Source organism: Erpetoichthys calabaricus, chromosome 8 (genome assembly GCF_900747795.2).
Source record: "Erpetoichthys calabaricus chromosome 8, fErpCal1.3, whole genome shotgun sequence".
In the NCBI taxonomy this organism is placed as follows: domain Eukaryota; kingdom Metazoa; phylum Chordata; class Cladistia; order Polypteriformes; family Polypteridae; genus Erpetoichthys; species Erpetoichthys calabaricus.
The window spans coordinates 21945363-21973011 of NC_041401.2; the positions used below are offsets into that span (position 1 = coordinate 21945363).

General features: G+C 37.8%; 3 protein-coding genes across 4 annotated transcripts in view; 1 reads left to right on the top strand and 2 right to left on the bottom strand.

The window, feature by feature from the left end:
* fastkd1 (FAST kinase domains 1) overlaps positions 1–4109 on the top strand; it is a 62635-nt gene extending 58526 nt beyond the window's left edge. Inside the window, exons 13-15 of the mRNA XM_028806334.2 lie at positions 1021–1165; positions 2661–2775; positions 3974–4109. Of these exons, the coding sequence (XP_028662167.1) occupies positions 1021–1165; positions 2661–2775; positions 3974–4069 (356 nt within the window). The 3' untranslated portion in view covers positions 4070–4109. The remainder of the gene's footprint in view (positions 1–1020; positions 1166–2660; positions 2776–3973) is intronic.
* A 1209-nt stretch (positions 4110–5318) lies between these two features.
* klhl41a (kelch-like family member 41a) lies at positions 5319–17557 on the bottom strand. Its single transcript, XM_028806339.2, has 6 exons — positions 16371–17557; positions 11607–11764; positions 10777–10884; positions 8154–8339; positions 7708–7854; positions 5319–5436 (listed from the first exon to the last, which is right to left on the bottom strand). The coding sequence occupies exons 1-6, from the start codon at positions 17478–17480 to the stop codon at positions 5325–5327; spliced, it is 1821 nt and encodes a 606-aa protein (XP_028662172.1). The 5' UTR covers positions 17481–17557; the 3' UTR covers positions 5319–5324.
* Positions 17558–25668: 8111 nt separating this feature from the next.
* Positions 25669–27649, bottom strand: part of bbs5 (Bardet-Biedl syndrome 5) — a 36830-nt gene continuing 34849 nt past the window's right edge. For both annotated transcript variants that reach the window (XM_051930690.1, XM_051930689.1), the window contains one exon: positions 25669–26062. In XM_051930690.1, the coding sequence (XP_051786650.1) occupies positions 25961–26062 (102 nt within the window). In that variant the 3' untranslated portion in view covers positions 25669–25960. The remainder of the gene's footprint in view (positions 26063–27649) is intronic.

The window sequence follows — 27649 nt, forward strand, 5'->3', positions numbered from 1 at the left end:
AAGAGCAAAACTAATAGAAGTTAAAATGAAAAATATTACTTTTCTACTCAGTGATATATAGGGAAAACAGGATGATCCTTGAAGAATGATCATTTTAACACATACGTAGCACATGAATTTATACTTTTTGCTGTTTCAGCGTTGAATCAGATGAAGAAAAGGCATTGAGTGCTGGTAAAAGCACAGTGGAAAAAAAATAAAACAATAAATTGGGGTCTAGCATTTTGTACAAACTGTGTGTTACTATTAATTAAAGGTAAGTTGATTGACCTCCCAAACATTTTTCTTTGACATTGTGGTGTTTTATGTATGTCATCCCGTACTATCATGTCTTCTTTGGCTTTTTATTTTGTCCTCATCCACTCAATCTCTACCAGAGTGCAACCTTCCTGCATTTTATACTGTTATTGGCACCACCAGCCACTGCTTTCTTCAAAACAATTGCAACATTTTTCCACATTTCATCAAGTAGTTGAAAAGAGACATTCATCTTCAGATGACCCGTTTTTTGACTATGCAGAAGGGTTTATAGAAAGATTTTAAGTTTGTGTGACACTCATTTGAGCACTTGGAATTTGGCTTCAGGCACCATATTACTCCAAAAGATCTCACCATTATCAGCTACGTATTTTTTTTTCCAAACAGTAAAATATATTTTTAAAGTGGCTAATATTATTGAAACCTATTTGTCATCCATTGCATGGCTGCACTCGGGTCCTAATCTGAACCCTGAGTTGGTTTGTCATGTGGTGGGTGCGGCAGTGCACTGTATCAGCGCATGCTCCTAACCTCTATATCAACGTTTGTAACTGATGGGTTAATGAAACATTGCTAACATCTCTTATTAATCTTCTGGCATTCTGTTTAGCAGAACAGTCCTATCTTCATCGGTGAAGTGTAATAAAACCTAAAATGAGGTTCTGAACTTTTTGTTTTTAGAGGATCAATTAATGGTTCTAATTATTGAAAACAAAGTAAATAGGAATACAAGCTTGTATTATTTATTTATTTATTTTACAGATTTTGAGTTTATTCTTGATAAAAAGCAAGAGGCAATCCCATATGTAGACCAGAGTAATATGATACCAACTGAGCTTGGAAAGTTGCTCTGGGGAAAGGAAGCCGAACTTAAAGATAGTGTAGAACTTCCGCCAGGAAGTCAGAGGTGAGTTTTGATTCCTTATTTACTGTTGAAATATTTTAAACCATTTATATGCAACAAAAAAATCATTAAAAAACTTATAGTGTTATAAGTGTGAGTACTTTAGTTATTTACCATTAGATATTGGTAGGAATTTATAATAGTAATTTAACTGTACCCTATTAGAGTGTCCAGTTTCAAACTTATACAATACTGATCACAAGTTTTAGAACACCTCAGTGTTTTCAGTTTTTATGGAAATGCACACAGTTTAATGTCCTAATGATTCGTCAAATCAAGGCATACAACAAATAAACAATGGCAAAGAAAAAATAAGCCAAGGAATCATTAAGTGTACAAAATTTTATTCAGAATATTGATTTATCAAAGTAGCCACCTTTTGCTGATATGACAGCCAAACTGCAGTAGCCCTTTTGATTCAGAATGCCAATCACTCTGTGCAAGTCACCAACTCAGCCTCCAGCAAAAGAACTCCAGGCCATCACACTTCCTCCTCCATGTTTGACAGTTGGTGTCACACACCAAGGAACCATCCTTTTACCACTGTGATGGCGTACAAACACCCTGCATGATGAACTGAAGATTTCCAATTTTGATTCATCAGTCCTTAAGACTTTCTTTCAGTCTGCTGTAGTCCACAGCCGGTATTTCAAGGCCTCTATTGTGTCCTTTAAAGAATGGCTTCTTTACTGCCACCCCCCTTGTCAAATTTGCAACACAAATTCTCCTCCTCACAGTAGAAACTGAGACTTAACTTTTTTCAACCTCCACTGTTAACCTGTGCTTGAAGCTGTGGTGCTGTGAGATGCCTATTATGCAAGTTGGTGACCCTCAGAAACTTGTCTTCTGATTAGGTTGTGACTTTGGGTCTTCCAGATCTCTTCCTATCAGAGTTTCTTCCAGTGTCCAGTTGCCTTTGTATTGTGTAGGTTACCATACACACTGACATTTTTATTTTTTTTGTAATTTCTGTAAATGAAAGGCCTACACATGTAAGGGTAATTGTGCTCTGTCTCATTCCATTAGTTAATTGTCATTTTCTTGCTGTTATCACTGGAATGTACAACTTTCTACAGTGTAATACTGTCCAAGTAGTACTTCAGAGGGTGTAGTAACACAGTCTATTCCAACTCTGCTTTAAGATGGACAGAGGGTTTTTAAGTAATCGACAGAAGTTGGTATACCTGTGCAAATTGTTTGCTTCAACTTTCAAGACTTCATTTACTTTAATTGCTACAGGAAATCTGTAGGTTGTAAACTATTAGTTGTTCCCTGAGGAAGGCACATTTTTAATATTCTAAAATTTCCTTGTTTTCAGTTTTTGCTAACCTAAACTTTAAATTTAAACCTGAGGCAGTTTACTGCTTACCTTCTCACCATTTTAGGGCATTCATTTCATTTGAACTGATTACATTTGAAGAAAAACTGGAAAAACAATTGACCAGTGGTATATGTATTTTTGCATACCTGTGATTTGTTTTTGTGTTTTCCTTTTTAGAGTTGCTGTAGAATTTCTTGATTCCAAATCATTTTGTAAAAATTCTAATCATATTAAGGGTGAAACTGTAATGCGGAAGAGACACTTGGAGATTCTAGGTTATCGTGTTGTTCAGGTACATGCATGTGTGATCTTTATTTATTAGGTTAATAATTGTTAGTAGTTTGCATGTATTTTTGTTTTATATGCTAAAATATGTGTGTCAGTATCAGGTGGTGTATTAAAATAAAAATATATGACATAATTGTGCTACTGGATTGATTTTTAGCTGAATTGTAACAGTGAGATGCAAAGTATACAGAATATAGCGGATAAGAAAACTAACAGGTCCTAACACCAACCATGAAATCTTAGAAGAGTCTATCAGGTGCTTGACTCTCACAGTCAGGGGTATAGCACAGAACTGTGGATCGTATACATAAGCAGTCTCTGTGGGCCTGTTCCTCTCAAAAGCAAATTTTTCATTCCAGGGTTCGAGGGCCTCTCCCACACTCACTGACCCCTGGGTAATCATTACACAACATTTGATGCCGATGCTCACAGTTTACCTTTGTTCAGTCAGTGTTTGTACATACCTACTGTAACTAACCCCAATGGGTACATAAAGGGTGCAATGCTGAAACAAAGCCAGAATAAGCATGCCAAAAGATGGCAAAAGCAGAATCCAATACAGGTTTTAAGTAGAAAGTAGCAAAAAAAGAATATTCGAAAAGATGGAGTTTTGAGATTTTCAAAATTATTCAGATTAGTTGGTTATCTGAACCATGTACCCAGGCCTGTTCTTATAAAGGGGAAAAAACAGCTCAGAGTAGCACACACCAATGCAAGTGCAATACCCATTGAATTGCATGACCGTGTTTGCTGCCTGGTTACACAGACTTCTTAGATTGCACGCCAAACTAAACAACCTGAAGAACAAAGCCCTTGATGAGAAGATTAAAAAAAAAAAATAAATAAATAAATAAAATAAAAAGTAGACCTCACTTAATCAACTGTAGAAGAACTTCTAGCCTCCATCTCCTCAATGTTATATTTGAATTTCTTTACAGTGTGTTAATCATTGTATTGGTTTGTACTGTTTACCATCCTTGTGATGATGTTAGTGAAAGACGCAATATAAAATATGTTTATATTTATGCAAAAAAAAAATCTCTGTCTCTGTTTTCTCTATACTACTGACATAAGCCAGTGCATGTGATTTTATTCTTTTAAACATATAATTAGAAATTAATTAAGTGTTTGGTAAGCTGCTGTTTCAGACAATACCTGTCAGCTTTATTTGATAAAAAATAATTATATTTTGGTTTCAATAGATTCCTCATTTTGAATGGAACTCGATGGAGCTTTCAACAAGTCATGCTTGGAAAGAATATTTAAGGAAGAAAATTTTTGTGGAATCTGTTTCTTGATGTAAATTTTAAAGAAATTATTTCTCAATAAAACTTTTTTAAATACTTGATTTTGTTATTTATTTCACAAACGTGGTTCGTTTTCATACTGTATGTTAACATTATGTCTCTTTGACCATTTGTATTGGCAGATTCTGGCATCATACATCATTGTGAACTATGAAATGTAATGTCAGAGTTGGCTGCTCATCCATGACTTTATTAAACAGTAATTGTTAAGGTTTGATTGTCATACTTCAATATACTTCTGTATTAGGTGCTACATTGTCTGGCTAATGTTATACAGGATAACAACCTGCATTAAAAGATAGCTAATCAAGATATATGAATGTCTTCCTGCTGTCGTGAATGCAACTTGCATTTTGTGTTAAATTGTGCCAAAGTAATATATAACTGAAACCTTTTGACTGCTGATCAAAAGGTGTTTAGTCTCCAACAACAAATTAAGTGCTCATAAAACCTTATACAAAATATCTCCTTTTAGGATTATGCACGCCTTGAGCACCTACTGGTGAACTAGAAGTGGACTTTACTTTTCCAGTAAATTGTCTCTGTTTTCCGTTCTTCTTGTGTTTAATATAGAGTGTTTTTTTTTAAATTCTTTTAACTAAAGCATTTTTATACTTTTTGTTTTTAGATCTATGCAATATGTTTAATTTTTACAGTCTAGGTTTTGTTAAAGCATTGAAATCTTACATGTTATATTCCCATTAAAAAGCTGTTATGTTTAATGAAGTTGTTTCAGCAACATAAAATTAGGAGAGATTTTTCTATCCTTTTTGTTGATTCAGATACTTACCAACTGCATATTATTACCAGCAAGGAATGGCAAAAATGAAAATGATAAAGTTAACTGTAAGCTGATGTTTTAATTAAAAAAGTTTATTTAAAAAGAAATATTAAATCATACAATAGAGTTGACCATTAACACTAAAATATTTTGGTAAGTCTTAATCAGGTTAAGATTATGTTAGCACTCTGTACTAGTACACAGTTTAAAATGACATTTCCTATGAAAAGTAATTTGTAGATATTAGTGAACCAACAGTCTCAGATATGAGATGTCTAAGCTTTTAATGTTTTCCGTGTCATTTTAGAGATAACTTTACTAAAAAATATTTTTTACAGAATTTACTAATACATTTTTCATTGTCTGAAAATTCAGTGTTTTGATGTTCTTTTTTTAATGCAATCAGTATGTATATATATATATATATATTATATATATATATATATATATATATATATATTTTTTTTAGAGTTTGGTGAGTTTGAAGATGTTGAGTCGTGTTGACACACAGGAGGCTCCAGCTGCGTAACGGATCTCCCTTAGCATCCCACTCCATTCTTTCTTGTCTTCTTCATACCTGGAGGTTGAAAAAATACATTTAGCAGCATCTCTACATTTATCAATTTGCTTTCCCATTCACAGGAAACTTTAGTTCAACATTGAAATGTGTGAATTTTCCCTAGGTGTTATTGGAGCATTCTAGAAAACCATAACTCCATAGAATAAAAAAAAAAGTTATTTTGGGAGTATGATCACTTATTACTCATTTCGTCATTTTGTTTTATATCTTGCGTACCTTGCTTGATACATAGGTTGTAGACAATAAAAATGAGCAGATAATGTGATTAGTTAATGCAGAGCCATCTGGCTATAAAACCCTGATCTGTTATGTTTCCCTCTAATTCCTAAGCACTGGTACCTAAAGTTGTTTCTATACTTTTATTTTTGCAATATTTTTTTCAAGGGTGAAATTACATTTGGATCTTGTCACAAAGTTAATTTATCTGTTTTGGAGACCAATTTGAAGGGTTCACATGGGAATTAATTCCATCCTCTTTTTTCCCCTCCTTCATTAAGCCACTGTAACATCTCCTCATGCTTGGCATCAGACTGACCACTTCAACAACTCCATGCTAGTAGTGGAGCAATTGAGGAATAAGACCCATCAGTGTCATTTAAATCTGCTTTTTCTCACACAGCTAGCAAAAACAATTAAATTTGTTAAGTCTGTGGTGCTCTGCTCTTGTTAAGGAGCAGCATTGTGAGCTTATAATTATAATTTTATTTTTTTCTCCAGCTGTCTGGAGTTTTTTTTTTTTTTTCTGTCCTTCCTGGTCATCGGACCTTACTTTTACTCTATGTTAACAAGTGTTCCCTAATTTTAATTCTTATTTATTTACCCTGTTTTCTCTTTCTTCATCATGTAAAGCACTTTGAGCTGCATTATTTGTATGAAAATGTGCTATATAAATAAATGTTGTTGTTGTCAGGGTCAGAAGGAACGTTGAGCTAACACATGGCATGAGGTGGGGGTTGGTGGGTATTTTAAAAGAAGAGCGCAAGTGGAAAACTTCAGCCGGAATAAATGTGTGGTGGTAAGTGGTAAGCCCTACTTGTTTAAGTGACACTCTAGAGTGGCTACTCCATGGACATAATTGTGAGAGAGATGGGTGAAACCCATGAATGACTGGAGAGTTGAACCACAGTGTAGAAGGTCCGCAGTGAGTTTCTATGTGAAATAACTGGAAACTCGCTGCACTTTTACAGTTTACAGTACAGGGGGCAGACAGGCAGGAGGCACAGTAGATGCCTTGGCTTTTAGTTATGAATTAAGGCTCAGAGATTCGGTAATATGTGGAGTCACTACAGGTCAGACTGGGACTTTCAGAGTGCACTTCTAACTGAAGAAGTGATTTTGGGGATTTCCTTAGATGAAACCCCAGGGAAGTGTTCAAAGTGTGCTCCCTGCCAGTGGCCAACTGGACTTGAAGAGCTGGTGAGTAGATAGGATGGCCATTGATTATGTGGGAAAGGAGAAATTTGGAGAGGCATGTGCAAGAGAGCATTTCATGCATGGAGTTCACTTTTGAAAATAATGGTTCTTTAATGGCACTTTATGGTTATTACTGGATTGTGTGGTTCCTCATAGAATTATTGCTTGACCAAGCACCGTTTCATTCTGGGAAGGATTGTTTGTGTATGAAGTTGGGTCTTTGTGCTTTGAAAACTCCCTAATATGAAGAATAGAAAGAAATTGTTAATGTTTAGTAGGCTACCTATAGTAGGACACTAACAGATTAAGAAAACCTGGACTTAGCGGGTATTATTGCAGGCAGTATTGGTATTGGCATTGGTGTTTCATAAATCTGTTGCTACCTACTAGTGGTTATTTACTCTATGGAGCCTGTTACAGATCTAAATAAATAGAAGTTCTTTCTGGAACTTTCATGTGGGATGGGTCTTTTGGGCAACAAAAATGGTTTCTCTATGGCATCGCTCTGAAGGTCATAAACTGGGACTGGTGCTTAAATAGCAAGGCCAGTTGGTGTAGATACAGTAGTAACCATATCACTTTGTTGCCATATGTTCTTTCTTTAATCATTAATTCCTTCTGTGGTTTTTTCCCGACTTAACAATTATTTTGATATAACTTGAAACTTTAGTGCTATATGTTAATGAATTTTACTGCTACTGTATATTACTAAATTATGTATACATATACTGTTTATATTTAAGCAGTGTGACAGAGCTGCTTTAGAAGATTGCAGAAAGAGTTTTAGGAATGGATAACATTAAAGAAATTGCTGAACAGCTTGTAATTAACAGTATAGTAGATATTCATACTTACTTCCAAACATCATTAACCTCTGATGGTGCAAATTCTTTGTTTTCAAGCTGAATCATCGCAAAACCTCCGATAGCATAGAGGCAGTCAGCATTACTGATGAGGTTAATGGAGCTTCTCTCTTGGGGAAATTCAATTGCAGCCTCCCACCTGTTGCAAACAATCAGGAAGAGGGATCCATTTTTAAAACGTAAGGTAAATACTAAATAATCTCTGCTCAGTAAAATATTCAATTAAACCTTCTTTTACCAGTTAAGTTACTTCTCAAATGATTTTCAGAATTTTATATCAGTTCAAAAGCTTGATATTGACAGTGTTCAGTAAGATAACTTGCATTTAAACCATATACTTGAATATTCATTGCATCTAACTTATTTTTTTCTGGGAAAAGAAAGCCATGTATTAATTTAAAGATAAAGGTAAAACTCAAAGAACTGTCAGCTCCTTACTTGTTAGTGGCAAAGTTGTATGCTTCAGAAGCAGCTGTCAAGCCATCTTCATTGACACCTCCAATCACAATGATTTTACCCTTGTGCACAGCTGCTCCAAACATGGCACGGCTCGATTTCATTGGAGCCAGCTCCTTCCACTCAGACTTCTTAGGGTTGTAGACAAACATCTTATTGAGAGTTTTTCTAGGAGAAAGAGCAGTTTTTATGTTTTACTTGAGTGTTACTGGAGCCAATAAGAAATTGCTTTAAAGTTATACAACTTTATAAAATTTTCCTTTCACTCGTATATATAATGCAGACAATATTATATTAATAAATTATGCATTTTGCAGATGATTAGCAGTGCAAACGTACTACTTCAGGGCACTGATTTGAGTCCTAGGTTGGTTGCTGTCCCTGTGGAGTTTCCTTGTTCTCCATGTGTCTGTATCAGTCTTTACTGAGTACTTGGTGGTCCTCCCATATCTGGAAGATTTATTTGAGATTAAATGGCAGCTCTAAATTGCACCAGTGTGAGTCTTTGGCTTTGTGGTTAAATGTGCCCTATGATGGACCAGCATACTCTGTTCTTGCCTTATCCTGCAAGTTGCCAATGCATACTCTGATTCCACAAGAATCATTTGTAGTCATGGCCGAGACAAAGTTTTAATTGAAGACCCACCTGACCTCACCTTACCTCTCAAGAGTCCTGTCTTCAATTGAAAAATTCAATCTTATGCGAACGCGTTTCCTCTACATGACTGCTCTCATTTTTTAGAAGTATTTATTTAACAAAACTGTAGCACATTGTGAACATACGATTGGTGGACTTGACATGTGGATTATCCGACATGGATATTGTGCAATTTTGTTTTTTTCATGGACATTTTTACAGCAGTTGCTGCAATTCTGGGTTCGTTATCATAAATGCCCTTTCTATTCGGAAGTTTATCTCTATTCTACATGAAATAATGAGATTGAAAATTTTTCTTGGCCATAAATGGAAACTACATAGTAAATAACATATAAAGTATCATTTTTGAGTTTAGTATTCCTTTAACTAATTTAACTGTCTATTGGTGCTAACTGTATTGTTCACAGGCTTGTCACCTGTTTCATTTTTTGAGTGAAGTAAGCAGCCTGTGCCTGATAAAGTGTCACAGCTGTGCCAATCCTTAAGACTGTACTCTTGTTTGCACCTGTGTCTTTGTAGCACCAGGCATGATTTACCTTTAAGACCATAAAATCAGATTCAGCCTGAAGAAGCCGTATGTAATCCAGTAAACTGAAATGCTAGGAAACAGTGATTGGTACTAATATAGGGAACCTTTAAAATGAACAGCTGACAATGCTAAGTGAAGCAGGGTGCAAAGCAAAAATAGTTTAACAAGACAGCTAAACGTCAGCCTAGCACAGCTTATGATTTACTGTAAGCAGGAAAATTCCTGGGTAACACTTCAGTTTGCATATCTATTCACTCTTATTTAGGAAGACCTTAACGGACATGGCTTTGGGTCTTCATAACACTTGCAAAGCATCAGTCAAGTGTTTCTTCATCTCCTCAATGTGACCTACTAACTGAACTTCACTTTGGAGTGGTCTGAGGGGGCTTAACTGAGACACATGTCTTTTGATATTCCATATTTAATAGAAGACCTGTGAATCCTTCGTATTAACAAGATGTTTTACCAGCATGTCTGTATGCCACACATCACAGAGATGAATAACCAGTCTAATGATGTTTTATAAGTGTAGTGAAGACCAGAAGAAACCTTTGTTAAGGTCTTGTTACATAAGAATAAATGAGTAATAGATCCATTTTGCCAGTCCCTAAGCTAAAGTTTTACCAATCCATGGTCAATGAGTGAAATGCTCTATCCAGTCATATACTGTACTGTTTAAAATTATGAAAGGAATTAGTACAATCGACAACCTAACGTTATGCATTTTAAAATAAATTCTACTACAAGAACAGGGGGACACAGTTGTATACTTGACAAGGGCAGATAGTGCAAAAATGTTAGAACTTATAAAGAACCATAAACACAAGAAATCAATTACCAAGCGGTATAGTGGAGAGCAGGACTTTATCTCGACTTGGTTATTTTGGACAATCTAGGTGAGTAGGGCGGACAAACTCATTCGGCTCACTGGCCTGTTCTCGTCACACATGTTCTAATGTTTAATGTATGCTAAATTCTGCATATTTTAATATTTTATCAGAGAAATATATTGTTATTCATATACTTTATACACTACATATAAATTCAGATGGTATTATATTTATAAATGATACATTTATATAGTTTTATGTTGATGTATACCAATACAAAAATTCTTATTTATATGTAGTTTTATTATTTTTCACAGGTTAAATTCAATTTGCACATTTCCCTAGAAACCTCAAACGGAAAATGGTGAGTACTAATTATTGGTTGAAATATCTTGTGTTTACATCCATCTATCCAAGTGCTTGTCCTTGTGAGGTACATGGTAGAAACATACATATTATATATATATATATATATATATATATATACTGTATATATATAATATATATACACACAGTTTCATTAATTACATATTAAATATGAATTACATATGCAATATAAATCGTCCAGGACTCTTCTAACTTACTTACTTGTCATCTGTTTTTCCTCCTATGGAATACACCAAGTTATTGTGCGAGACCACTGCATGGCCGTGCACTTTCAGAGGTAACTTCTTTCCCTCACTCCATTTCATTGCCCTGAAGTGAGAATAAGCAAATGTCAGAGAGTCTAATTGGAGAGAATGTCACAGTCTGTGATTTTAAATAATAAACACACATACGGTGTAGATATATAATTGTATTATACATATATACTGTACACTGCCTTCCATATTGTTTAGGACAAAAACACATTTTTCCATGGTTTACCCCTCTGCTCTACAGCTTAAAATTACAAATGAAATGATTCAGATGTGATTAAAGTACACATTGCAGACTTTCATTTTAGGGTATTTGCAGCATATATTTTGGTCACACCATGTAGAAATGACAGCCCTTTTTCTACATGGTCTCCTCAATGTTATTATTAAACATTATGGAGGGCTCTGTATATGTTTATAACTTTATTTGAGATGTATGTATAAGTGCTGCATGATAGTGGTGATTATAAAAGGCTGAATATAAAACAAAAGTTGATTAATTACATGGATTAAATGGTATTTATATATGAATCAGGTTCTTGAGTGCTCTATTGTAATATTAGTCAAGAAGAGAAAGACAAGGTGCCCTTTGTGTTATATCAAAAATACAAAGAAATGAACTACAAAGCAAATAATAAGTCATCATGTAATATGAGTATTGTTGGGTATAACATAACAGAATTATGCTTAACAGCATAATATCATGCAGGTTAAGGGAATTACATACAGTACAAAAATAAACAGTTTTTACTTTAGAGCGTAGTGCCAAAGTTGACTTACTCTGAGTCGAAGCACAATACTGAATCCAGTGATTCTTCAGTCTGCAAGTCTTTTCCACCAATGACAAAAATACGGTTTTCACTGTCAGCCATCCCAAAGAGACATCTTGGGGAGGGCAGTGGGGGCAAGGCAATCCACTCATTAGATACGTTGTCAAGCTGCGGCATTGTAAAAAGCAGAGAGTCAGCCAACAGATGCATGTAGCAAGTGTGACTTAAAAATCAAGACACCTACACCATACCTTAATAATGGATAAGACAACCACACTGTTTCCTATCATTTCATTTTACAACCACCTGATGGATGTTCAGCAAATTAATGATTATGTGTTCTACTGGCAATTCAAGGGGATTAGGGATCTGTTTAATGCAAAAGAGGCTGTGTACAATGCTTATGTTTAACTGGCTGAAAAATGTATTCCAGTTATTCAGATAGATCCTGACTAGAGCCTGCTAGAACTCACACAGAGACAAAGGAACCAACACTGGGAGTCATGAACCATGAAAAGTATGTGCAAAAGGGGGGGAGGGGGTCCACTTGTAAGCTTACAATCAAATGTCCAGATGATATTTCACATTTTATGATATATGCCATGTACAGTATACATCTCAAAATGAGTAAAAAAAAAAAAAATAAGGTCAAAATTATAATCAGTGCTGAAATTCAGAAGTGTTTCTAAAATTCCCCAAAAACATTTCTCAATACACTGAACAAACCTATTCATTGGGAAAGAACCTCTCCATCCTCAATGTATATAGGCACACATCTAATCATAAAGCCTTCTCTAAATCAACGGTGAATTGAAAAACTGCCAAATGAAAGTATAGTGATGACCCAGTTCTGTGTATCATTTTTGACTCCTTGATTATAATTAACAGTCATCTGATTGCTGCAACACTATGGCCTCTTTTACACCTAGCAGTAACGTGAATTATCTAATCGTGATACGGGGCAGCATTAAACACCAGATGTAAGCGTACCTGTGGTCAGATCACGCAGACCACGTTCAGACGTGGTCAGAAAATAACTGCATTTAGAAGCCGATTTGAATTTTTCCTGGGGAAAGTGACATCATAGACACAATGTGAACACTGCTGCCATATTTTAATGTCATATGTAAATGTAATCAATATTGGTGTAATGATGACATTTTGGATGTTTTACATTACATGAAGGGAAAGTGGAGAAGCCATACTATGTTTGATTAAATAAAATAAGGTTATGTATTTTAAAACATTCTTTTTTGTAGTGGTGGCAGAGAGTGGCAACTTTTTGCAAGTTGGTCAGAAATGCAAAAAGAAATTTTACTGTGTTCAGTACATATGACAATACAACTACTACTCCTATTCATATTATTACTACTGATCCAGCTAAATTATACGCTGCTATTGTCCAGATACAAGGTGCATATTAAAGCCAGGTGTAAAAGGGGCCTAACCTAAACAGTAGACCTCAGCCATGGTATAATCAGGAGTCCTGTGGAGGGATGGACCAGCAGCACTGGAAGACATAGTTGCATAGCCAAGTGTAGGACACCACATTGGTGTCCAGAACACTATTTTGCTTTGTTTAGTATAAAAAAGTAGTATGTTTGTGGCACTTCATTTTGTTTTATAGTAACTTAGCTCACTAATTTACTTGGTTTCTGCTATATTTTCATTTGCTCAGTTTTTTGTTTCTACAAAGGAAATGTGTTGATAATGCAGAGTATCTACATGCACATTATGGAGGAATATTTTGGCATTGTGGTGCAATGGTAGCGCTGCAGCCTTGCAACAAAGAGACCCGGGTTCACGTCCTGGGTCCTTCCTGTATGGAGTGTGCATGTTCTCCCAGTGTCTGTGTTGGGTTTCTTCTGGGTGCTCCAGTGATCTCCGACAGTCCAAAGACATGTAGGTTAGATGAATTGGCATTGCTAAACTGGCCCGTGTGTGTGTGTGCGTGCATATCTATCTATCTATCTATCTATCTATCTATCTATCTATCTATCTATCTATCTATCTATCTATCTATCTATCTATCTATCTATCTATCTATCTATCTATCTATCTATCTATCTATCTATCTATCTATCTATGTTCATTCTTCCCCTGTGACCCTTCTAAGGATAAGCAAGTTTGAAGATGGATAACTGTTTTGTGAAATGTGACTAAAAATAAATACAAACACAATAATAGGCAAGTAAAAATAATTAAATGCTTCATGAAAAATATTTTTGTTGCTTATTTCTTTACACATTTAATTAATTATTTCTTTTTAATTCATCAATGACTCAATATACAACATGAAATATAATTTGAAATGAAAACTGCCATTTTTACCCATCGGAGTTGAGAGGGTGGGTTCTAGATAGGGTGACTCATTGGTAAAGTGACCACCAAGGGCCACATTTACAGCAGATACTTCAGATGCAGACTCCTGATGATGAATTCAGAGCTTCTTGAATTGAACTAGCTGCTTTATTCAGCAATTCTGGGCAACTTTTTTGTGAACTTCAATATACCATGGACAAGCACAGTCACGACTCAGACATATCACCAGTCAAAAAAGAGTAATCGCTAGAGCTCTTCTGCTCAACTTTGATGGGTAAAAATGGCAGTTTTCATTTCACTGCATATTTAATATTGAGTGCAGACTCACTGAAGTAAATAAATGAAGAAATTTTTAAATTAATAAGCAAATAAGCAAAAAACATTACATGCCACATTTAATTAAATTAATTTATGCTCACATTATTATTTTATTTATCTATTGTCACATTTCACAAAGCCTGTACTTACTTGCATATTTTTTCATTTAATTTTGCTCAAAATATTCTTCCAGAGGAGATGACCAATGATGTAGAATCCTCAAAAATCGTAAGGTTTTGATGTAAAGAAAATGTAGTGTAATATAATTGCTTCATAGGTAACCTAAAATATAGCAATACACACAATTTATAACAGTAAACCATTTGTAATAATTAAAGGGCAAAGTTGGCCTGGACAAGGGCCTCTCCCATTTTTGTGATCCATGGTCAGAGTGCATCTTTGTTTTCCAATGTGATTAAAGTTAACCTGCCAGTGGGCAGTAGAATCTATTAATGGTTTTAGTGGTCCAAAAGCATTTTTTAAAGGAATACCAGTGGTAAAGTTGAGGTGAATTCAATTACTCAGTTTTGGTAGGAGACACTGCACAGTCTCTGAAGAAGACATGTCTTTTAAGAAGACTTTAAGAAGTAGGTCTAGGGACACTTTACAGGCACAACTTGATCCTGTAAGTGATTTCAGTGTGAGATTACAGGCCACCTTTTAAAAGCAGACCAGATAGCCTGGAGTTGGTGAGGGAGAGAGAGAGCAGAGGCTCCAGAAATTAACAGGGGAGAAGAACCTCATATGGACTGGTAACATGGAGCTAGCAGGCTTACAGTTTGCTGGAAGATTTTCCCAGCAAGCCGTCTCTTAATAATTGTGTAATTCTGGCCGATCATGGAATTCCAGGCTCCAAAAATGTATAAAGGCTACATTTCTCTTATGATTGTTTATAACAGTTTTTGATTTCATCATTTGCTGTTTGTGTTAGTCTGCAGGAAATGACCCTACAAATATTGTGGGAACAGCAACCCCTGCAGGTTTGTGAGTTAATAGGTGTCTGTTAATAAACTTTGTACTTGATCATTTACTACATTTCCTGGCACATATTATGGATGGATTAAGAAATCCGTAACAAAACTGCAGCTATTGCTTCCATCATGATTAGGTTCACCCACTCAGAATATGAAAATGGCATTTTATATTGAGTTCACTGTTAGATCAAATTATTAGCAGCTTAGGGCGGTGAGGTGGTTAGTGCCATTGCCTCACAGCTCTAAGAAGAATATTCAAATTGACAGCCTTGTCACTGTCTTTGTTGACTGCACATTGTTCTTGTGTTTATGTAGTTTGGGTACTCTGGTTTACACCCATATGCCAAAATGCGTACAGGCAGCTCTAAACTGTCTTGGCTTGAGAAAGTATATGAATATTTCCAGCTATTGCTTGATGTCTCATCAAAGGTTGTTTCCTGTCTGACACCTGATGTTGCCTGGAATAGGTTTCAGCTGTCTGTGACCTCCTTCTGGAAATGCTGAGTCAGAAAATTAAATTCATATGTCTAAGTATGAATGAAATAATGAATTAATGACAAATGTTAAAGCTTTTGTCTATCAACTCTCTAGAATAATGAAGTTATTTCCCAGTTTGGTCACTGCCTGTGTGGTGTTTTCATGTTCTCACTTTGTCCATATTGGTTTTTATGGACTGTGTAGCTTCCTCTTCCATTATAAATTATGTCAGTTTGGGTTTTATAAGTGACTCCATATTGACCCATTAAGTGGAAGCACGGTCTGCAGTGGACTGACCTCATAAGGGTGGCTTATGCCCTTTTTCTTGTAACACTTACTGTCCACTCTAGTGTACAGAAGTGTGCTCTGACTGCTAGTGTGGATGTTTGTGCCTCTGCAGGAGCAATGTTTTGCTATCTATCTATCTATCTATCTATCTATCTATCTATCTATCTATCTATCTATCTATCTATCTATCTATCTATCTATCTATCTATCTATCTATCTATCTATCTATCTATCTATCTATCTATCTATCTATCTATCTATCTATCTGGAGTATATTTACCTTAAAGATTTATATAACTGTAAACCAATATAACCCACAGTACTTTCAGTTAGTTGTTTTAAGTTACCTTTGATATTCTGCCTTATAACCCAAATAGAAATCAGTTTTTATTTACCTGGAAAAAATAGGATTGCAATGGATGCTCTGTGTTTTCGTCATCGACAAACAAGCCACCAATTACATAAATCTGTTTCTGTTGGCTGATCATGCTAACGTGATTCCTAGGAATCTGTTCTGCCGCAGATATAAGGTAACATTCATTCTGATCAGGATCGTAGGCCACAGCTGCAGTGTCGCTAATCATCACCACAAAGTCTTTCACGAACATGCCATGTCTAGGAATGTCATTCAGGTAGCCAGGCAGTAGGTCTTCATCTCCCATGTCGCCATTGACTACATTTTCGCCTGATTCATCTTTCTTACTGCTGGTCTCTGGGAGCTTTCCAGCGAAGGCTTCCTTAATGATTTGGACTTTCTTCCCAAGCTCGGGATTGGCCTTGATGATATCATCTTTCTCCACATACTCTTTGAAGTAATTTTCTTGTAGGAGGCGGAATCGGATACAGTCGAAAATCTCGTCCAGACTCTTGACCCTGTTCTGCTTGTCCGATCTTGCCCATTTCATTACTGCCTCGAATACCATTTCCTCTTTCTCGACATTCAGGCTGTCGCTGGCAATCACAGCAATAAGTTCATGGGAGGCCAGCTGGAGAAAGTCCTCTTCTTTTGATATTGTTTCAAAGCGGTCTGAAATGTAACTCTGAGCGGCCACAGCCAGCCGTGGACAATTTAAGAGTAGTCCTAGTCGGAAAATGGCCAGGCAGTTGTTGACGTCCAATCGTTTCTGCAAGTAACTCACGCACACAGTGAAAACGGACGGGATCTGAAAGCGACTTGCCACGGCAAAGACATCCTGCACGTTTTCGTCAGTGAGGTCAATTTCAGCTGAATAGAGGTATTTCACAATGGCTTCCATTATTTTGGCATCAACATTGTCGAGAACAACTTCCTTCTTGCTTTCCTTATCTTCCTCGGAGAAGAAGAGCTCCCTGAAGTAAGGGCTGCAGGCAGCCATGATGAGCCGGTGGCAAGGCAAGCTTTTGTCTCCCACCTTCAGTATACAGTCAATAAATTTGTTTTCATTGAGCAGTTCCTTCAGGCCATCTTGGAGAAGGGTACTCTGGTAGAGACGCAGCTCTTCCTCCATTTCATTTTTTGGGTCCATTCTGTGAGACAAAGGGAAGCTTATGCTAGTCCGTGAAGGCCGTAGTTGTTCTCGGCACGTAGGTCTGACTGGAAAAAGGCAGATCAGTATGCAGTGCCCTGACTGAAGACCTTGCAATTTAATCCCACCACTCTAAATATAGTTACTCGTCCTACCCTGCTGGAATTCAGGTTAGCCAATTTGGAAAGTAGCTTCACATCAGCAGCTGTCATGGAGTGAAAGAAGCAACTGCGGGATGAAGGGAAAGACATGCAACTAATAACCCAAAAATGTTTTAGCACACAGAGTACAGGAAACTTCCACCATGGCTGATATTCTAATCTTTTTGCTTGACTCATGTGAACAAAACTGTGTGTGTGACTTGATCCGATCTTCTCAATCAAAATTTACTTTAGATGAATAGAAATGGCAAAACAACTGAATGCCAAACCTGTGATCATTTGACACACCTTGCCAACTCTGTTATACAAAACAGACATCTTATCCACATCATCATTTTTTTTTTTAACTATTGCTACCAGTTCATGATCAGTAGCATATTTTAGTCGTGATGGAAACCAAAACCACACGTAACCACATCTACAGTGCATCTGGAAAGTATTCACAGCGCATCACTTTTTCCACATTTTGTTATGTTACAGCCTTTTTCCAAAATGGATTAAATTCATTTTTTTCCTCAGAATTCTACACACAACACCCCATAATGACAACGTAAAAAAAGTTTACTTGAGGTTTTTGCAAATTTATTAAAAATAAAAAAACTGAGAAATCCCATGTACATAAGTATTCACAGCCTTTGCTCAATACTTTGTCGATGCACCTTTGGCAGCAATTACAGCCTCAAGTCTTGTTGAATATGATGCCACAAGCTTGGCACACCTATCCTTGGCCAGTTTCACCCATTTCTCTTTGCAGCACCTCTCAAGCTCCATCAGGTTGGATGGGAAGCGTCGGTGCACAGCCATTTTAAGATCTCTCCAGAGATGTTTAATTGGATTCAAGTCTGGGGTCTGGCTGGGCCACTCAAGGACATTCACAGAGTTGTCCTGAAGCCACTCCTTTGATATCTTGGCTGTGTGCTTAGGGTCGTTGTCCTGCTGAAAGATGAACCGTCGCCCCAGTCTGAGGTCAAGAGCGCTCTGGAGCAGGTTTTCATCCAGGATGTCTCTGTACATTGCTGCAGTCATCTTTCCCTTTATCCTGACTAGTCTCCCAGTCCCTGGCGCTGAAAAACATCCCCACAGCATGATGCTGCCACCACCATGCTTCGCTGTAGGGATGGTATTGGCCTGGTGATGAGCGGTGCCTGGTTTCCTCCAAACGTGACGTCTGGCATTCACACCAAAGAGTTCAATCTTTGTCTCATCAGACCAGAGAATTTTCTTTCTCATGGTCTGAGAGTCCTTCAGGTGCCTTTTGGCAAACTCAAGGCGGGCTGCCATGTGCCTTTTACTAAGGAGTGGCTTCTGTCTGGCCACTCTACCATACAGGCCTGATTGGTGGATTGCTGCAGAGATGGTTGTCCTTCTGGAAGGTCCTCCTCTCTCCACAGAGGACCTCTGGAGCTCTGACAGAGTGACCATTGGGTTCTTGGTCACCTCCCTGACTAAAGCCTTTCTCCCCCGATCGCTCAGTTTAGATGGCTGGCCAGCTCTAGGAAGAGACTTGGTGGTTTCAAACTTCTTCCACTTACGGATGATGGAGGCCACTGTGCTCATTGGGACCTTCAAAGCAGCAGAAATTTTTCTGTAACCTTCCCCAGATTTGTGCCTCGAGACAATCCTGTCTCAGAGGTCTACAGACAATTCCTTTGACTTCATGCTTGGTTTGTGCTCTGACATGAACTGTCAACTGTGGGACCTTATATAGACAGGTGTGTGCCTTTCCGAATCATGTCCAATCAACTGAATTTACCACAGGTGGACTCCAATGAAGCTGCAGAAACATCTCAAGGATGATCAGGGGAAACAGGATGCACCTGAGCTCAATTTCGAGCTTCATGGCAAAGGCTGTGACTACTTATGTACATGTGCTTTCTCAATTTTTTAATTTTTAATAAATTTGCAAAAACCTCAAGTAAACTTTTTTCACGTTGTCATTATGGGGTGTTGTGTGTAGAATTCTGAGGAAAAAAATGAATTTAATCCATTTTGGAATAAGGCTGTAACATAACAAAATGTGGAAAAAGTGATGCGCTGTGAATACTTTCCGGATGCACTGTACAAGCACACTTGTCCACACTAGGTCAGTTTTCTTAAATTAGCCTAACTTGTAAGTCTTGGAAGCTGGTGAGACTGTGCAGTGGAATTTCATTGGGTTTTGAGTCTTAAGAAATCAGAATGTTGCTTGTACTAACACTTATGTGAAATTATTGGGTCCAAAGCTGTTTCTATCACCTGATTAAGTCCTACTTACTTGTCACATAGCCGTTGTCAGTCATTTAAAGGCAGTCAGTCTTATCATTTGTACGAGACTAAAAGAGAGAGAGAGACAGATTTAATTTCTTACAATTAATTTCTTAATGGGAAAGAAAAAATGGTATGTGTAAGTTTTAGGATGGGGAGCAAAATTAAGTTATTTACTTACACTCACCAGCCACTATATTAGGTACACCTTGCTAGTACTGGGATGGATGGAGCCCCTTTTGCCTTCAGAACTACCATAATTCTTCATGGCATCGATTCAACAAGGTGGTGATAACATTCCTCAGGGATTCTGGCCCATGCTGACATGATAGCATCACACAGTTCTTCCAGATTGGTCAGCTGCACATCCATGATGTGAATCTTCTGTTCCACCACATCCCAATGGTGTGCTATTGGATTGTGATCTGGTGACTGTGGAGGCCTTTTGAGTACAGTGAACTTATTGTCATATTCACAAAACCAGTTTGAAATGATTTGAGCTTTGTGACATGGCACGTTATTCATGTTGAAGTAGCCATCAGAAGATGGGCACACTATGGTCATAAAGGGGACAGACATGTTCAGCAACAATACTCAGGTAGGCTGTGGCACTTAAACAATGCTCAGTTGGTAGTAAGGGGCCCAAAGAGTGCCAAGAAAATATCCTCCACACCGTTGCATCACTACCACCAGCCTGAACCGTTGATACAAGGCATGATGGATCCATGCTTTCATGTTCTTGAAGCCAAATTCTGACCCAACCATCCGAATGTCGCAGTAAAAATTGAGACTAATCAGACCAGGCAGCATTTTTCCAATCATCTATTATCCAATTTTGATGAGGGCAGGCGATTTGTAGCTTCAGTTGCCTGTTCTTAGCTGATAGGAGTGGCACCCAGTGTGGTCTCCTGCTGCTGTAGTCCATCTAACGTATAGTTTAAGAAATAGAAGATCTCTCATCTGATGTTTTAGAGAGATGACTACCAAAGGGGGGACACTGAGAACAGTTTAACCTCCTTAGCATTAGACCTGAGTGTCACTCGGGCAACTGTATAGACGCGTCTCACATAAGCGTTAGACCCAAGAATTACTCGGGCGATAAAAGTGCCAATAGCATTAGTCCCGAGTGTCACTCGAATAACGATATAGACATGTCTTGTGTAAGTGACAGGCCTGAGTGTTACCCAGACAATGGTGCTGACACGTGTTCTCCTTGCCTCATAATGGCGTCTCGTAAGAAATGCCTTTCAGCAGCCCAGGTGTTGCAGGCTCTTGACTGTGATACGAGCAGTGATGATGAAGTGAATCTGACTTCAGGCAGTGAAATTGAAACAGACAGTGAACGCCAAAGTCATTCTGATGAATCCAAAAGTGACGCTCATGTCAATCGCACATGTGCAGTGTGCTTTGCAAAAGTTTATCAGTCTGAAACGAAAATCCGTAAGGAATCACGCTACCATTGTCTCGATGGCTACGTTGGATTGTGTATTTCATTGTGCTTCAAGATATACCACACAGATGACACAATTTTGACAGTATATACAGTATTAGCATTATTTTTATTATTTGGATCATTATTATATTTTCTACACTTCTGACGTTGTACTTTTAGTGTTTTGCATGTTTTACAGAAGATCACATTTCATAAATATGTAATTTTTCAAGCAAAAAAATACAACGCTTTTTACATGTTTTTTCAAGAAAAAAGGTGGTTAAGTAAGATGGGAGGGTCAGTGGTCATTTACAGCATTAGCGTACTCAGTTTGTTTTCTTGCAATCAAATTATTTTTAAAACAAACAAATAGAGGACGTGGAAAGTTACAGTTCATTTCTGAAAAATCCAGTAATAATCAAAGGAGGACCAACAGTGCCAGAGCAGGCATGAGGTAGGACAGCAGTTGGGCTGTAAAATAGCCAGTAAATTAGATTCAGGGGGGTTGGGGTTGGGGGGGGGGTAGTTAGGGGAGTAGGATGGGGTGGGGTGGTGATTTTTAAAGGGTGAAGAGAACCTCTAGTCATTGATTCCTAGCCATTTTCACCTTAATAAAATTGACATTGTCAAGACGACCTGGTGAAGTTCAAATCGAGCATCAGAATGGGGAAGAAAAGTAATTTAAGTAACTTTGAACATGGACTGGGACACGGTGGCGCAAGTGGTAGCACTGCTGCCTCACAGTAAGGAGACCTGGGTTCGCTTCCCGGGTCCTCCCTGCGTGGAGTTTGCATGTTCTCCCCGTGTCTGCGTGGGTTTCCTCCGGGTGCTCCGGTTTCCTCCCACAGTCCAAAGACATGCTGGTTAGGTGGATTGGCGATTCTAAATTGGCCCTAGTGTGTGCATGGTGTGTGGGTGTGTTTGTGTGTGTCCTGCGGTGGGTTGGCACCCTGCCCGGGATTGGTTCCTGCCTTGTGCCCTGTGTTGGCTGGGATTGGCTCCAGCAGACCCCCGTGACCCTGTGTTCGGATTCAGCGGGTTGGAAAATGGATGGATGGATGGATGGATGGATTGGCAATCCTAAATTGTCCCTAGTGTGTGCTTGGTGTGTGGGTGTGCCCTGCGGTGGGCTGGCGCCCTGCCTGGGGTTTGTTTCCTGCCTTGCGCCCTGTGTTGGCTGGGATTGGCTCCAGAAGACCCCCATGTCCCTGTAGTTAGGATATAGCAGGTTGGATAATGGATGGGTGGATGGATATACCAAATGGTATGTAACAGAGGCACAGCAATCAGACGGACGCACTGCACTGTTAACATTAAGGTCTACGTTAATGATTAAGATTTTCATCCTGTCTTAGATGAATAGCACAGCTAGTCCTGGTATAACTGGATGAGGCACTAATCCAGAATGTAGAGAGCTAAAGGAGGACCAGGTTATGGAAAGATGACTTGCAGAAATTAGGAAAAAAAGAGACCTGGGTGGTAGTTTAGAGTGAGAGGCCACTCATAGTGGCCAAGGAGAAAAGCTTCTGCTCTGTAGGATTGAGGAAGAGCAGAGGTGATGCAGGAGAAGAATGATATGAAGAGGGAAAGCGATGTCAAGTGAGGATTGGGGAAAAAGAGTCAGAGATAAAGGATCAAATGAATGAAAAAATGGAGTGGGTGAAAGTTCAGTGCTCTCCATAATGTTTGGGACAGACATTATTTTTCTGATTTACCCTTCTGCTCCCCAGTTTAAAATTAGAAATCAAGCAGTTCAGACGTAATTCAAGTGCACATTGCAGACTTTCATTTCAGGGTATTTGCATACATTCTGGTCAGACATTTCAGGCAGTTCCTTTTCATCTCCACACTTTGTACTCGCCATCACACTGGTCAGGTTCATCTTTGCCTTTTCTGTCTACAAGACCTTTTTCCCTGAAATCGGTAGGCTCTTTTAAGTCCTTTTTCACAAACTGTAATCTGGCCACCATTTTTGTGGTTGGCATCTTACAGTGTGGCCTCTGTTCATGATGTCTTCTGCTGATAGTCATCTGTGGCACACATACATCTCTTCCCCCTGCCCAAGACAGTTTCTGACCTGTCAGACAGGCGCTTGGGGCTTCTTGACCATAGTGAGGATTCTTCTGTCATCAGCACTGAAGGTCTTCCTTGGCCTCCCAGTCCCTTTGTGTTTACTGAGCCCACCAGTGAGTTCTTTCTTCTTCATGATATTCCAGGCAGTTGATTTCGGTCATCCTAACGTTTCACTGATGTCTCAAATCCATTTATTGTTGTTTTTCACCCTCATAATGGCTTCTTTGACTTTCATTGGCAAAGCTCTTGTCCTTATGTTGAACATTTACAATTAAAGACTCCAAAGGTTAGAAGCAACCTGAGGTATCTTATGAAGCACTGAAACCAATTTCAGGAATCGCAAAAACCTGTGACTTCAATCGTCCCAAACATTATGGTGACCTGAAATTAGAGGACCAAGAAGAAAAAGTGCTGTCATTTTATAGGGGGTGACTGAAATGTATGCAAGTCCCCTTCGATGAAAGTCTGCACTGTGCCCTTTAATCACAATGTCTAAATTGTTTGATTTGAAATGTTAAGCTGTAGAGCAGAGGGGAAAATCAAGGAAAAATGTGCCTTTGTTCCAAACATTATAGAGGGCACTGCATTCGCGCTTGCTGTGTGTTTTGAAGCCACCTGCTCTGCAGCGTCCGAGATTCTCCATGTGAACAGAGACTGTCCTGGAGGGTTTGGGTCTTTAAGGATGGCCCCAGATTTATTCCGGCAACTATGGGTGAATAACATCTCTAAAGAAGGTAAATGAGACCCTGTCAGTCGTAATAATTCTCCCTAGGGCCTTCTTATTCAATGTGGTATTCCTGAACCACCCCGTGATGCCTCTGGTAAGAAAACTCTACACTAATCTCCAATAGGATGGCACTGACATAGTGTTACACAATTTTAAATTGTTATATAAAATACCTGCAGTTCATTACTGGTGGATTTTCATACTCCATTTAGTTTAGTTGCTTTAGTGCCATGTGTCACAAAGATAATGTCATATCAAGCAATCGCAGACAAGGAGCACAGGAGAGACTTTTTACATTCATCGCTCTACCAGTTATATTTAACTCTAGGTAATTTGCAGTCTCTATTAAAGTCATTTGCCTTGAATTGTGGAGCAGTGGCAGCTGCTAAAACAGCAGCTGAAAACATCGAGTCCATTTGTCTGATGCTACAGCTGGCTGTGTCACTGCTGCTTTGCTAACACGAATTGCAAATGAATTCATTCTCAAGCCAATTTAATTGCAGTTGAGAGTCGCAGGGCACTGGGGTGCTGCTTTGGGTGCTGAATGGCGGCAGCAGGCACAAGGCAGAAACTCGGTGTGAACAAAAACCCCTCAGTAAAATGTGTAACAAATGTCTAATGGGTCTAACTGGCATGCTATAGATCAGGGATCGGCACCCTTTCAGCGGTGTCATGCTGAACTTGTGTTACAATGTTATTACGTGTGCCAACATAATTTTATTATATATAGTATCAAAATTGGTCCGGTTATAATGGGCCTCAAAAGTATATACTTTTGAAGTCCATTATAACCAGATCTTATGTTATTGGTCTTTCAATATTTTAAAATACATAGGACCATATGTGAAAAGCATGTTTTGTCAAATTTTCATTTTCAACACATTTATTAAATATTGTATTACAAATTATAAATGACAAGTTTTTTTCAATACAAAATACAAAGTTTGAATAAGAAAAAATGATCAAGAATTCTAATATGATTAATAACTGATTAATAATTAAGAATGATTAATCAATTAATGCGAAGCAATTGTATAACTACATTCAGTGGCTTTACTTTTGGTTCCAAGTATCTGACTAAAATAAGTAGTTTGTTTCTTAAAGCCAGAAACGGCTTCACTTTTCTCATCAGAGTTTTTAAACGTGGACTGATGTTTAGCTTGATAATGAAGTCTTTGTACACTTGACGTACTTTCACAGCATAACGCGCACACAAAGCGATCCTTTTGTTGTACAAATCCATATTCATTCGTCCAAGAGTCTTTAAAAGAGCGATGGTCTTTTATGAGACATTTTAAGGCATTATATTACTTAATAACAACAGGAGGTTTGATTTAACGTACCACAGGCTGGTTTCCATTTACACGTGAGCCACATACGTAAAACGTAGATGAGAGCGCAAATGCTGTAATTAAAATATAGTTTTTTACTATATTTCACTTCAGAGTGCCATTGAAAATTGTTCCGCATGCCATGCTTGGCACTCGTGCCATAGGTTGCCAACCCCTGTTATAGACTTAAACTTTAAAAAGCAGTTATATTCAAAACCAGTGACAACTAATCAACTGACAGTTTATTCTTCATATAAAGTTCTAATTTTTACAGAAACTATTTCACTATGTACAAGGTAAAATAATGAAATCTCCTTTATATTTCTTACATTCCAATAAAACAACCTCTTTTGATTTTTTACAGCATCTTTTACTCTTTTCTCTATTCACAGAGCAATTTAGATTACAAAACTGTTTGGTTGGAATTATAATTTAATACAAAATATACTATTACAGTATCCATTTAGACACAATCATTTTCTTCCTACACCGGCAACGAGAAGACAACATTTTTAGCTCACAACTTCCCAAAGTCCCTGAAGCGTAAAGCCATCTTTCAGTTTTTCAATTGCTAGGCCGAGTTCTTCAGAGAAGATGGGTTCACGATCTTGTTGCTAAAAAGAAAGAAAAAAATGAAGGCAGAAGTTTAATTTGCGGACCGTAATAACAGATATGAAAAAAGTACAGGGACACTTGTAGAGGAGGTGCAAACTTCAGTAAATATCTGCAAAGGAGCTAAGAAAGCTAAGCTCTCCTTATTTCATTACTTGTATTGGGAGTATAAAGGAATACTCCTCCCAAAAAATACATCTTTATATGTTACTGTATATACTCGCGGATAAGTCAGGGCTTGATTTTACCGTATAATTTCTGGTATTTTATAATGTTGGTCGTATAAGTCGAATGCAGAAAACTCACACTATTGATCCAGGAGATTATGATATGCTAACGCTAACCTGAGAGAGTAACCACGGGGCACACAGCCTTTTTTTTTTTTCTTTATGCATTGTGCCTATGTGACCACACGGTAATACCCAAACTATTCTGAAGCAACGTTTGCGCCGTTTTGTGTTTTTTGTATCTCACCCCCTCATACACCTTTATCGTAAGAGCATCCCTTATCTACAATGGAGCGTTCAATCACAAGAAAATATGAAGCTGGTTTAAAATTAAACATCGTTGAAAGTAGTGAAAGAAATTGGTAACTGCACTGCTGCAACAAAATTCGATGTGTCTGAGCAACTGATGTGAGATTGGAGGAGGCAAGAAGATGTTAAAAAAAAAAAAAATCGAAGTGTCGTATTTTTGAACGGGTGATAAGTCGGGGTCTGATTTTATGATCGATTTTTTGGGTTTCAAGACCCAACTTATACGCGAATATATACGGTACTTACGCTATGTGGTTTGTAGTGATGACCAAGAAAAATCTGAATTGAACACCTGCCTATCCCCATCATTCACTGGTCAGGAATCCTGTCTTCAATTCAAAAGATTGCTTTTGTGTGCGCGTGTTTCCTCTGCCTGCACTGCCCTGATTTTCTAGATATATTTGTTTAACAATATTTTAGCAAAAATACATGTGTGTTTTCCCTTTGTGAGGATGGTTTGACGTGTGGATTGCACATCACTTAGTAATATGATATTTTCTTCATGTACCTCTTTTTTAATCTCACTTGTTGTGTTCCAGCGTTCATCTCCACAGGCGTCTATTCTTTCATAATGTTTGTTATCTCTATTCTCCTTGACAACATGAGATTACATTTTTTTAATAATAATACATTTTATTTAATAGGCACCTTTCTTTGTACTCAAGGTCACTTTACAATGAATTAAACAACAGTAATAAAGATAAAAAACAAGTAGTAACAAACATGACTGGTATGTCAGTTTGAAGATAAGTTTTGAGGGCAGTTTTAAACTGTGTTATTGAGTCTGGCTGATGGATATGTGAGGGAGGAGAATTCCAGAGTTGAGGAGCACTAGGAGAGACGCTCAAGCTCCCATAGAACAGAGTTTGATGAGTGATACAGAAAGTAGAGCTGCAGATGAGGATCTGAGAGAACAAGAGGGAGTGTAAGTCAGTAGGAGATCAGGGAGGTAGGGAGGAGCGAGGTTGTGGAGAGCTTGAAATACGTTAAGAGCAGTATTTTGTATTGTATTCATATGCAATGGAAAAACCTAGAAACTGCCAATTTGTTCAA